Here is a 13684-nt window from a genome sequence, read left to right as displayed (position 1 = left end):
TTAATAGTTATGAGATATTTAAAGTACTTTGAAAAAATAGCCATATCTGAATTCAGCAATAAACTGACATTAAAGTTTTGATGTCAAATGACTTCTGAGTCAGAATTTTTAAAATGTGAAAATCAGGTAAACAGATAATGTTCCCTCACCCCTACTAAAATGTTCTTACTGTATTCTTGGGAGCTGTGAATACATACCTCATATGGCAGAAAGGACTTGAGATGGAAAGCTTACCTTGGATTGTCAGAGTGACCTAATCACCTGAATCCCTGAAAGTTGTAAAGAAGGGCAGTCAAGTGGGTTGCAGATGAGATAGAAAGAGGAGGGCAGATATGCATCATGACACGGGTTCAACCTTCCATTGTTAGCTTTGAGGATGGAAGGTGGGGGGTACATGAGCCAAAAAATGCAACTGGATACTAGAAGCTGGGTCTTCTAGTGACGACTCGGCTAACAGCTATCAGGGAAACAGGGGTCTCAATCTTGTATGCCCAAGGAACTGGATTCTGTTATCCTGGATACACACAAAAATGGGTCTTCCTCTAACACATCTGGAACCTCACACAGTCCTGTCACACTTAAATTTTAGCTCTGTCAAACCGTATTGAACTTCTGACCTGCAGAATGGTAAGGTAGTAAATTTGTGTTAAGCCAGGTACAGTGGCTTATTTATGCCTGTAATCCCAACAACTCAGGAGACTGAGGCAGGAGGATGGTAAATTCAAGGCCAGCCTGGGACCTTGTCTCAAAATAAAATAAAAAAATTTTGTGTTGCTTAAGCTAAGTTTGTGATAATTTGTTGTGGCACCAATAGAAATACACCTGCACACAACTAATAATAACAAAACGTAACATGTCTTGCAACCTCAAATATCCAGAGCACAACAAAAAGATACAAAGTAGTATCCCTGAATCATATTTTTGATGGCTTTGTCAGAGTTTAGTGGAAAAAATAAACTACTCTAGAAAAAAAAATTTAGATATTTTTAAACACAAAAAGAATTGAATACAAAATTGTTGGACGGGCTAAAGGAGCTGGTATGAAGCAGTGTCTGTTGAAAAAACTCCCAGGACAGGGGAAGCAGGAGGCAGCTACCAGGAAGCAGCTACCAACACAGGAGCTTTGGGTCTAAGAGTATAATACCCTGGAATAGATATTTATCCCGAGCATATGCATTTTGATTTATTTATGCCATCTTACTCTGTTTTCTCTTTGCATCCTTTTTTTCTTATTTTTTGCTAGCTTAATAGAGTTGTTTTCCTTTTCCCTGCTTTTAAGTGGGTGATTAAAGCACAAGGAAATGATAGCACTCGTTCTCAGAGGTGAGGGCAATAGAGAAGGATGGTGTGTGAAGCTTCTGGAATAACTGGTGAAGTTTGATCTCCTAATATGGTTGCTAACTACAAGGATATTGGGGGTCTCATAACAAATCAAAAAGAGTTTAGCAGGATATGGTGGCACACATCCATAATTCCAGCTACTTGGGAGACTGAGGCAGGAGGATCCCAAGTTTGAAGCCTTCCTGGGTAACTTGGTAAGCCTTTTATCAAATAAAATTTTTTTAAAAGAGCTGCTATGAGGCTGGGGGATATAGCTTGGTTTGTGGAGTGCTTGCCTCACATGCACAAAGCCCTGGGTTCAGTCCCCACACCAAAAACAAAAGGGCTGATATGAGGTGATCCTTCTGTTTTAGCCTCCCAAGTTGCTGAGGTTACTAGTATGTGCCACTATACCCCACCAGGAATCAACATAAAAAGTAATGACAACTTTGACTAGTGATTTGGCATTGGCAAGAGACAAGAGGACCACTATTAAGAGGAGGGTGACCATAGAATTAATAAGTAGTGGTAGATGGCAGAATAGAGAAGTTCACATTCCTGGCTGCTCTGTGGAGTGAAACAAAGAAAACTAATAGGCAGCTTCTCAGCAAATGAGGTACTGGAAACCTTCAGGGACACTATGAGTCTACACAGTGGAAGGAAACTGCTGCCTCAGATCCATACTGTTACATGGGTAGACACACAAACAACATGAAAAAGCAAGGGAAAAAATCGCTCCAAGCAAACTAAGATACTCCAATAACAGAATCTATCAACACCACAGAAATGTCAGAGGAATTTGGACTGCATTTAGTTAAACTGATCTGCAAAGTAAAGGATGATGTAAGACAGCAAATACATATAGCAAAAGATCACTTCAATAAAGAGATAGATTTGGGGGGGGGACACAAACAGAAATCCTTGAAATAAAGGAAATAATAGACCAAATTAAAAATTCAATAGAAAGCATCACCAAAAAAATAGACCATTTGGAAGGCAGAGCCTTAGGCAATGAAGACAGAATATGTAATCTTGAAAATAAAGTGGACCACGGAGAGAAGATGTTAAGAAACTATGAACACAACTTCTAAGAATTATGGGAAAATATAAAAAGAGCCAACAGATAAAGGAATGGAGATACAAACCTGAAGGAATGCACAATATTTTCAGTGAAATAATAACAATTTTTTAAATATAAAGAATGAAATGGAAAATCAAATACAAGAGGCTTACAGGACCCCAAATGTGCAGAATTACAACAGACCCACATCATTATAATGAAAACGCCTAGCATACAGAATAAGGCTAGAATTTTAAAGGCTGTGAGAGAAAAATATCAGATTACATATAGGGGAAACCAATATGGATCTCAGCTGATTTCTTAACCCAGACCCACAAAGCTAGGAGATCCTTGAATAACATAAATCAAGCTCTGAAAAAAAATGAATGCCAGCCAAGGATCCTATATCCAGCAAAATTAAGCTTCACATTTGAAGATGAAATAAAAACCTTTTATGATTAACAAAAGTTAAAAGAATTCACAACCAGGGCTGGGGTTGTGGCACAGTGATAGTACACTTGCCTAGCATGCCTGAGGCACTGGGTTCAATCTCCAGCACCACAATTAAAAAAAAAAAAAAACTAAATAAACAAATTAAAGGTATTGTGTCCATCTATAACTAAAAATATTTTTTAAAATAATTTGCAACCAGAAAGCCTGCACTTCAGAATATTCTCAACAAAATATTCCATGAAGATGAAATGGGAAAAAAAAGTAAAAACCAATGAAGGGAGGAACTACACTAAAGGAGAAATAGTCAATCAGAGGAGAAACTAATTCAAATTAAAAACTAGAAATAAACCAAAATGACCAGGAACAAATCATATCTCAGTAATAACCTTGAACATTAATGGCCTAAACTCATCAATCAAAAGACATAGACTGGCAGATTGGATTAAAATCAAGGCCCAGGGCTGGGGTTGTGGCTCAGCAGTAGAGCGCTCGACTAACATTTGCAAGTCCCCGGGTTCGATCCTCAGCACCACATAAAAAAAATAAATAATTAAAATAAAGATATTGTGTCCAACTAAAAAATAAATATTAAAAACAACAAAAACAAGACCCAACAATATGCTGTCTCCAAGAGACTCATCTCATAGGCAAAGATATCCACAGACTGAAGGTGAAAAGATGGGAAAAAACAGATCACTCACATGGATCATGTAAACAAGCAGGGGTTTCTAGCCTCATATCAGATAAAGAGGACCTCAAGCTAAAGTTAATCAGAAGGGATGAAGAAGGACATTCCATACTGCTTAAGGGAATTATACATCAACAAGACATAACAATCACAAATATTTATGCCCCAAGCAATGAAGCATCTACGTACATCAAAAAACTCTTCTGAACTTAAGAATCAAATAGATCACAATCCAATAATACTGGGTGACTTTAACTCACTTCTCTGAATACTGGGTAGATCTTCCAAACAAAAACTTCCAAACTATAGAACTAAATAATACAATCAATAATTTAGATTTAACAGACATATAGAATATTTCATCCATTAATGATGGAATACACTTTCTTCTCAGTAGCACATGGATCCTTCTCTAATATGGACCATGTTATGTAAGCTATCACATGTGTTGGCATACAATTGAAAAATTACCTTAATATATTTTTGGCATCTATGGGATTATTTTGATAGCTCCCTTTCCATTGGTATTAAATTGTGTGTTCTTATTTTTTCTTTAGACTTGTTTGATTTTTATCAAATTTTAGCTATATTATTTCTTCTCTAGATCATATATTTCTGTTCCTACTCTTATTTTTCCTTCCTACTACTTAATTTGAAAATAACTTGATTGTTATTCTAGCTTCTTTCTGATACAAGTACTTTAAGTTATAAATGTTCATCTGAGTACTGTTTAATCCCAGAGATCCTAGTATTTTAAGTTCTTATTATCACTTTGTTCAAAGCACTTCTTATTTACTTTCCTTGTGCTTTATTCCTTGACCTCAGAAATATTTATAAATGTGCCATTTAATTTTGAAATAGTTGGCATGGGGGTGGGGTTCTGTATATCTTAAGGTAATTGGTTTCTGATGTAAAAAATCATGCAGGAATTACAGTCTGCATGATGTCAAATTTTAGAAAAAGTAATGGAAATACTTTTTGTATTGATTGTTTTGGTTACATACATGCAAAAACTGATCAAATTGCATACTTCAAATATGCATTTTATTGTACTTCAATTATACCTCAATAAAACCATGGGGAAAAAAGAATAAGTGGTAGCAGTAGATTGGATATTAGGTACAAAGGATGGGAAGGGATTGATTATAGATGTTGAGATTTTGGTGAAGAGAGTGGTGGTGTTAATTGACAGTGAATACTAGAGGGGGAAAAGAAGGAACGGAAGAACGATTTAGTTGTGCCTACAGGGTAACATCTATGATAATGTGAGATTTGATGATATTGTCAAGGAAGAAAATGTAGGGGAAAGAAGAGTAAAAGGGATGAGGATGCAACTTTGTAGAATACTTCCATTTAGTAGCAGGAGAGCACAAAGAAGTCTAAGAAAGTAGAAAGGATAAACCAGGAGCATCTAGTACCACAGGAAATTAAGGAGGAGAGTGTTTTTAAACAGAGATGATCAGTCCTAGAAAATATTCCACAGTGTAGTGGAAGATAACTAATAAGAAATTATTTAACTTGGCAGTGGGAAGTATCATCAGCTTTTTGGAGAATGGTTTTGGGGGATGTTTGGGTAGGAATTAGATTGAAGGGAAATTTTAGGAAGTTTGATATTTAACAGAAAGCAAGAGATAGATAGATAGATAGATAGATAGCCAGTCAGCCATATAAAACAGTCATGCACAGACTGGTAATGCCTGGTCAAGAAAAAGATTTTTAGAGAAAAGACTAAAATTGTAGGAAATACACAGAAATTATGATTGATGGAACAGGAGCTGTGAGGGTATGGGCAAAGATGTAATGAAGGTACATAAGTGGAAGGAATAACCATAGAAACAGTATCTTAATCTGAGATGGAAGGAAAAGAAAGAGTTTGTGATGAGAATGAGAAATATCAGATAGAAAAGAGGAAGAATGCATGGGAACTTGTACCTAGTGCCTCAGGAGAGTATGAGGTAAGGAGATCAGTTTTTCCTGACATAAATGACATTTTACTCACTGGTAAGATATGTGTCTATACTGAATATGTAAGGCTTTTTCTTGTCATCATTCCCTAAACAATTTAGCATAACAACTCTTTTTTTTGTTTTTTTTAAAGAGAGAGAGAGAGAATTTTAATATTTATTTTTTAGTTTTCGGCGGACCCAACATCTTTGTTTGTATGTGGTGCTGAGGATCGAACCCGGGCCGCACGCATGCCAGGCAAGCGCGCCACCGCCTGAGCCACATCCCCAGCCCCGCATAACAACTCTTTACCATCTGTATTTAGTTAGCTAGACAGAACAGTTATTTTTTAAAATATATTTTTATATATCTATATTTTCTATATTTTCTAATTTTTAGGGACATTTCTTTTCTGTATGACATAAAACGTGTAAAAGGAGAGATTAGAGAGAATGTAGTTTGTCCTCCACGTATGGACCGTTCATTAGAGTCACATGATGGTGCCATGGTGCCTCATAAGGTAAAGTATTTGAAAAATCATCTCTCCTTCTTTGTTTTAAAAATAATTTCCCCCAAATATAAGGCAATCTGACACTATAACACTGCATTGTTTATTTGTTTTCATAGAGCTTTCCAATTATTTCTTTAAAAGGGTAGTTAGTGGGAAAAGATTAAAGATTTTTAAGCCATTTTTCAAACCACAGTTATCTGCTTTAATCTAGAAAAGTATGGGAGACTAGGTTTTCCCCTCACAGAAATCCACATGTAATTTTGTAGAATTCTTATCCTTGGTATGTTGCTAAATTGAATTTTAAGCTTCCTACTGAATCAAATAAAAAAAGAGTTAATGAATTTCTAAATGCAGTTGGCCCTCTACGCTTGAGGATTCCCCACCTGCATATACAACAAACCACAGATAGAAAATATTTGAAAAAAATATTGTCTCTGTGCTGAATATAAGTCCTTTTCTTGTCATTATTCCCTAAACCATTCAGTATAACAATTTTTTTTCCATCTGTATGGGGGCCTGGACCACCCCCTGCACATATCAAGGGCTGATTGTACTAGAACTAAAGTTGCTCTCTAACTCATGGTTATTTTTAACACGTGCTCTGCTTAAATTTTTTTTTGTCATCTGTATTGACCCACATTGCTAATATTGTTATTTCTCTAATCAAAATATTTCAATAAATAGTATACCTTTGGGATAGAAATTAGTATTTGTGCAATTTAATTTTTTCATCTATTTAGATGGTCTTCATTTTCTTTTCTTTTCAGCCAAAGACATTAACAGATACTTTGATTCCTGAAGAATTTCATATCGTTTCAAGTACAGGAGTTTCAGGTTTGGAGTGTTATGACGAGTGAGTACTATGTTGTGTATTGAATATCTGAGGTGCCCAACCGTTGTTCCCCCTTCCCACACACAGAAGAACCTGAGAGCAGTACATCATGTTCATGTAGTGTGAAAATATTTGGGCTAGCCACCCTAATACAATTTAAGAAAGATGCCACAACTAATGAGAAAGACTTAAAAACGTTTGGTATTTTAGTAATTAACTCTTCTCTATCTTTTCCTGCCATTTAATTTTGAATTTTTTAAAAAATGGAACTTTGGGGAATGAAATCTACCACACTGTGTATGACTAGACCACAGTAAATCCCGTGTGTGTATGTGTGTGTGTGTGTGTGTATACATATATGAAGTTATATATTGATTGAAATAATAATAATAGTAATAATAATAATAAAAATACTAGAAAGGAGATGAGTAGAATAGATGGATCAGGGGAAGGAGGAAGGGAGGGAAAGGGAAGGTTTTGGGGAATGAGATTGATCAAATTATGTGCATGTATGAATATAGCATAATGAATCTTACAATGTACAATTATAATGCACCAATAAAAATAAATAAAAATGGGATTTTTTCTGAGTGCTTTTTTGTTCTGAATGCTTGACCATGTCCTTTAGGAATGGTTATGATCAATGACCACGCAGACAAAGTAAATAAAGTCAGGATTTCATATTGCACACTCAGGGATTTGCTCCAGACTGCAGACCAGTCATTGATTCCTGTTTGTCTGATTGACAATGAGATCTTGCTTTTATTTTCTGAAGCAACATTTAATTGTTTTATAGTTTAAAAAACTAGAAATTTGGACTATGGTTTTTTAATAAAATATTCAGAGGATGTCACTCTTTGAATCTTATATATTATATAATAACATGGCATTTCCTTATAAGAACAGTATTTTGAAAGTACAACTATGTGGAATGCATTTTTTGGGTTACTTTCTGTTGTTTTTTATATAATTCTGATAACTGATAAAAAATTACAAAAGTAGGACAAGGAACTCCCACATGCTCTTTATCCTGATTCACTGGGTATTTATATTTTGTTCTGTTTGCTTTTACACATATACAAATACTTTAAATGTATGTTTTTTAACCCAGGCATCAGGAAAGATGGGTTTTAGTTTTATAATAGCTTCTTAAACAGTTTATAACCTGTTTAGTAAGTTAAATTTGTTGACTTCAATATTCTTAGGACAGCCTTCTACCTTTTTTCTTTTTTTTCTTTCGTGGTGCTGAGGATTAAACCCAGGTCCTTGCGCATGTTAGGTAAACCCTTTATCACTGAGCTAAAAACCCAGCCCCTCCTTTCACCTTTGAAATAGCTAAAAAGACATGTTTTTTTTCTTTTATTGAATTTTATTGAATTGAAATTTTCAAATTTTGACACATCAAGGAATGTGATAAAATCTCCTTTACTAAAATGTTCCAAATATGACAAATGTCATTATATCTAAGTTTGTAGATGTCTATAGATATTTGGTATTGTCTTGTCTGCAAATGGCAGGCCTTTATCATCACCTTCAAGTTTCTACATTCCATGAAGTATTTTTCTTGAACTGGGGATAGAACCCAGGGGTGCTCTATCACTGAACTAAAGCTCCAGCTCTTTTTTATATTTTATTTTGAGACACTTTGCTAATTTGCCCATGCTAGTCTTGAACTCTGGATCCTCCTGACTCAGCCTCAGAGTAGCTGGAATTACATGTGTGTGCCACTGTACCTGGCTCCATTAGGTTTTAATTTTATCATGTGATTTATTCTGATTTCTTTTAGTAGAGAACGATACTTAGAAACCAAGATTCTGGGTATTAGGTATGCGAATTGATAAACAGGCCAGAGTATTATCTGTACTGGGCCTTGTGCATGCTAAGCTCATGCCCTACCACTGAGCTACATCTCAAAATAGTTTCTTAAAATAACATTCACTCATTTTTTTTTAATTGTAGCAAATATACTACTCTCCTGACAGATAGTGAAAACAGGCTGTTACTCTTCCCATCCATGTGAGTAGAATTTATTTTCTCAAGTATTTTTAGAATAATTAGATACACATATATTTATTTTTACTGGTATTTTATTAAGTAAAATATTATAACAGTAATTACTTATAATTCTGTCATATAAACAATGTTTATATGTCCAATTGTATATTTAAATTTATGTTAATTTATCAACTTTATTTAAGTACTGTAAAATTCTTTTATATTCTACATTTAATCTTTAGTATTTCTCCATTTTGCTAGTTTATCTTTCTTTGTTCTTTTTCTTCTCCTACCTTGTGAGGTAACCGATGTTAATCATCCTACACAATAGTTCTATGGAATCTTTGAAGGGGATAATTATTTTAAGAAAAAAAGATCATGCTATTTGCAATTTTCTTATTTTTAATTTTTCACTGTATTACTTATATCCTACTCTATCAGCAGGTGTATGTTTAATGCTTTAAAACACCATTAATATTACATCATATATACATTTTCATTAAAAGTTTTACATTCTTTTTGTCACTTGAGATGACTTTTTGTAATGCTAATTGTATAAGTCTACCACCTTAATCTTTTAGGAAACCTAATAAAAGAGTAGAAGTGATCAAGCTGAATGATGTGATGGATATTATGCTGGAGAGGGCTGGTGTAGAAAATGAGGAATATAGAGGACCAACCAAGGTAATTGTAAAGATCAGTGTAACCCAGAAGTAGAGCATGTACTCTGGAAGCAGAATGCCTGGGCTGGAATACTGACTCTGCCATTTATTAGTGGGTGACCTTGGGCAAATCATTTAATGTCCTTTTGCCTTAGTTTCCTAATTTGTAAATCATAGTTAATAATAGTATCTACCTCATGGGGGTTAATGTGAGATGAAATGAAATAATAACTATAAAGTACTTGCACATAGTAAACACTATATAATTATTTTTTAGTATAGTTATATATTGCTTAATAATGGGGATATACTCTGAGAAATACATTGTTAGGCAATTTTGTCACTGTGTCAGTATCATAGTGTATACTTACAAAAATCTGTATACACAAACCAAGACTACTACACACCTAGGATATATGGCATATCCTATTACTACTTCAAGTTAATGTACTGAATACCATGGGCAGTTGCAACACTATGGTTAGTATTTATGTATTTAATTACCGAAAAGGACAGTGAAAATTAATTAAAATTAAAAGGTGAGAGGAATTTTTCAGCTCCAATAGGGATCATCCTCATATATATGGTTTGCTGTTGACGGAAATGTTTTTATGCAACAAAAACATGGCTGTATTATTACTATTGTACTTCATTGAACATAATGCATCAGTGATTTTAAGACCTTTGTTAGTTATTCATTTTTACTTTTAATTGGCATAATGATTATGTATATTTATTGGGTAGGTGCAATGTGATATTTTGAAGTATGTATAAAATGTGCAATGATCAGATCAGCACCTCCAACATTTATAATTTCTTTTACTGAGAAAATTTAAAATCCTCTCTACTGGCTATTTTGATATATGCATTAATTGTCAATCATAGTTAACTCTACTGTGCTCTAGAAGTCATTTCTTCTAACTGCAAGAATTTCATTCTTTTTAATGAATGAATAATTTTCAATTGTGTATGTATACAATATTATCTTTTCAGTCATGATGAACACTTAGTTTGATTTCATATCTTGGCTGAGTTCCCCTTTCATTCTTCCTTGGCATTTCCTCAGCATTTGTTATTTTTAAGACTCTCATTATTTTATGTTCCATTAAACATGTTTTTACCACTTGTCACTTTTATTTGTATTTAATGAAAGAACTCTCTCAGTCTTAGATATAGACTTTTTGGGCTATTTCTTTTCTGTTTTATACATTTTTACTTGCATAGAATTTGAAACAAGGCACTCTGATGTGGCCTTTACCTGGGATCTTCGTCTGTTTTCTGCTGTTATCACAGAGTACCACAATCTGGATGATTTATAAACATTAGTGGATTATTTGACTCATAGTTCTGGAGGCTGGCAAGTCCAAGAACATGGCACCAGCATCTGGTGAGAGTCTTCATGCAGTGTCATTCCATAGTAGAAGGTAGAGGGGCAAGTGATCTCACAGGAGAGAGAGAGAGAGAGAGAGAGAGAGAGAGAGAGAGAGAGAAGAAATCGATTGGATCATTCTTTTATCAGGAGCCCATTCCTGTGATAACTACCTCACTTCCTCAATAGCATTAATCCAATCACTGCCTACAGACCCCATTTTTAAATATCACAATGGCAGTTATACTTCAGCATGAATCTGGAAGGGGACATTGAAAGCATAGCACCCAGATTCTCCATCCAGTTGTTTGCATTGTACCTTATTTGCTTTATCATTCTCTCTCCTCTATATATGCAGTTTTTTTCCTTGACCATTTTAGAGTAAGTTGGAGATATCAAACCTCTTTACCATTAAATATGTCAGTGTTTACTCCTACTAACAAGAATATTCTCTTAAATATCCATAATCTAGTTATTAAAATCAAGAAATTTAACCCAAAGGACTTAAAATGAGCATACTCAGTGACACAGTCATATCAATGTTTATATAGCAGCTCAATTTGCAATAGCTAAGCTATGGAACCAACCTAAGTAACCTTCAACAGATGAATGGATAAAGAAACTGTGGTATATATACACATAATGAAATATTACTCAGCCTTAAAGAAGAATTAAATTATGGCATTTGCTGATAAATGGATGGAACTAGAGAATATTATGCTAAGCAAAATAAGCCAATCCCAAAGAACCAAAGGCTGAATGTTTTCTCTGATATGCAGATGCTAATTCACAATGTGGGGGTCTAGGGAAGAATAGAAGTACTTTGAATTAGACATAGGGGAATGAAGGGAGGGGAGAGAAGGTATGAGGGTAGGAAGCATAGTAGAATGAATCAGACATTATTACTTATGTGCGTATATGATTATATGACCTGTATAACTCTGCATCATGTACAACCAGACAAATGAGAAGTTATGCTCCATTTACGATGTGTCAAAATGCATTCTACTGTCATGTATACCTAATTAGAACAAATAAAAAAGGAACTTAAACCCCAAAACCAAAAAAATGAGGAAATTTAACACAGATATTATAGAATTATCTGATGTTCATGCTCAAATTTTATATTTAATCAATTGTCCTTATAATGGCTTTTTTGGGTACTAGGGATTGAACTCAGGGGTGCTTAACCTCTGAGCCATATCTGGAGCCCTTTTTTTAATTTTATTTAGAGACAGGGTCTAGCTAAATTGCTTAGGGCTTCACTAAGTTGCTGAAGTTGGCTTTGAACTTACAATCTTCCTGTCTCAGCCTCTTGACCACTGGGATTATAGGTGTATGCCACCACACCCAATCCCTATGATGTCTTTTATAGCTACCTTTCCCTCCTAGTCTAGCATCCCAGGACCACACAGTGCTTTTTGTTGTCATATTACTTTATAGACAGCTTTTTTTTTAGTTGTTAATGGATATTTATTTATTTGTTAACTTATATGTGGTGCTGAGAATTGAACCCAGTGCCTCACATATGCTAGGCAAGTGCTCTATCACTGAGCCACAACCTCAGCCTCTTTTTAGACAACTTTAATTTGAAACAATTCTTCAGCCTTTCTTTGTATTTATTGACCTTGGTATTTTGAAGAGCACAGGCTTCTTTATTCTACAGAATAACTTATAGAATGTTTCTCAGTTGTGATTTGTCTGATGTATATGCTCATGATTAGATTCATGTTTTGTATTTTTAGCAGGTATCACATAAAAGTAATATTGTGATGACCTCTATGCACCACAAATAGATGCACAATTAGAGAGGTTTTTAAAAATCATCATTTTTGTAAATGTGTATGAACATGTCAATCAAGGAGTTACTAAAATTTGTTCATGTTTAGAGTACTTACCTCCTAAAATGTTTTTTTTTTTTCTGGTAAGACTGTGATAATGCTGATTAATTTGCTTATTTTCTGCCAGATGCACCAGCTACTACATATTTTGAAGAAGGAGCAGACAATTTACAATACAGTCTTTCATGAACTTATTCGGCAGGTCAGTGTGGACTGTGCAGATAGAGGAGAACTGCTGTCCAAAATCAGGTTAGAGCTATTATTGGAATGTTCCAACTTTTGGATTTCATATTAGAATTATGTTTATATCTACTTTTGAGAAAGCCACAAAAACACTTCTCCATTGTACTGATAATGAGGAACCTAGTTGCATTTTATTATATTTTCTTTTTAAAAAAATATTTAGTTGTAGTTGGACACAATATCTTCATTTTATTTTTATAAAGTATTTATTTTTTGTTTGGACACAATATCTTTATTTTATTTTATTAATTTTTATGTGGTGCTGAGGATTGAACCCAGGGTCTTGCACATGCTAGGCAAGCACTGTACCCCTGAGCCACAATCCCAGCCCCTTATTATGTTTTCTGTAGTTTACTCTTCATGTTGGTATGAAATCTTGTTAAACATGTGAGCCTTACTTTTCTCATTTGTAAGTGAAAAATAATAACTACTGTGAAAGTTTTCATTTTTTCTATCTATTCATTCATAAGCCAACAGTTTTTATTGAGTACCTATGCTGTACCAAGTATTGAGATACTTCATAGGAATGCAGTGAGGTTTTTTAAATGAGAATGCTGAGGTAGGTTGTTAATAAATATAATTATTAGCAACAAGGATGACAAATACTATTGTTACTATAATTCTTCTTATAACTGTAGTACTTTCCAAAAAGTTGAAAAGAATAATATATATCTATGTTGACTTGCTCTGGGGCAAGAGGAAAATTATCAGATCTCTCTGAATATTGGTTTCTTCTAAATGAGGTATAAATCTGGTCACTGTCTGA

The 13684-nt window shown here is 34.3% G+C and overlaps 1 protein-coding gene across 1 annotated transcript in view; it reads left to right on the top strand.

Annotated features, from left to right (window-relative positions):
• Axdnd1 (axonemal dynein light chain domain containing 1) overlaps positions 1 to 13684 on the top strand; it is an 84171-nt gene that overhangs the window by 4567 nt on the left and 65920 nt on the right. The window contains exons 5-9 of the mRNA XM_046430062.2: positions 5865 to 5985; positions 6744 to 6829; positions 8768 to 8824; positions 9385 to 9487; positions 12803 to 12924. Coding sequence (XP_046286018.1) covers positions 5865 to 5985; positions 6744 to 6829; positions 8768 to 8824; positions 9385 to 9487; positions 12803 to 12924 — 489 coding nt within the window. The remainder of the gene's footprint in view (positions 1 to 5864; positions 5986 to 6743; positions 6830 to 8767; positions 8825 to 9384; positions 9488 to 12802; positions 12925 to 13684) is intronic.

This window comes from Marmota monax, unplaced genomic scaffold (assembly GCF_021218885.2).
Source record: "Marmota monax isolate L192 unplaced genomic scaffold, Marmota_monax_Labrador192_F-V1.1 WCK01_AAM20220418_F8-fsc00055, whole genome shotgun sequence".
NCBI classification, from domain to species: Eukaryota; Metazoa; Chordata; class Mammalia; order Rodentia; family Sciuridae; genus Marmota; species Marmota monax.
Note: the sequence above shows the minus strand (reverse complement) of the source record. Positions and strands in the feature narration are given on the sequence as shown.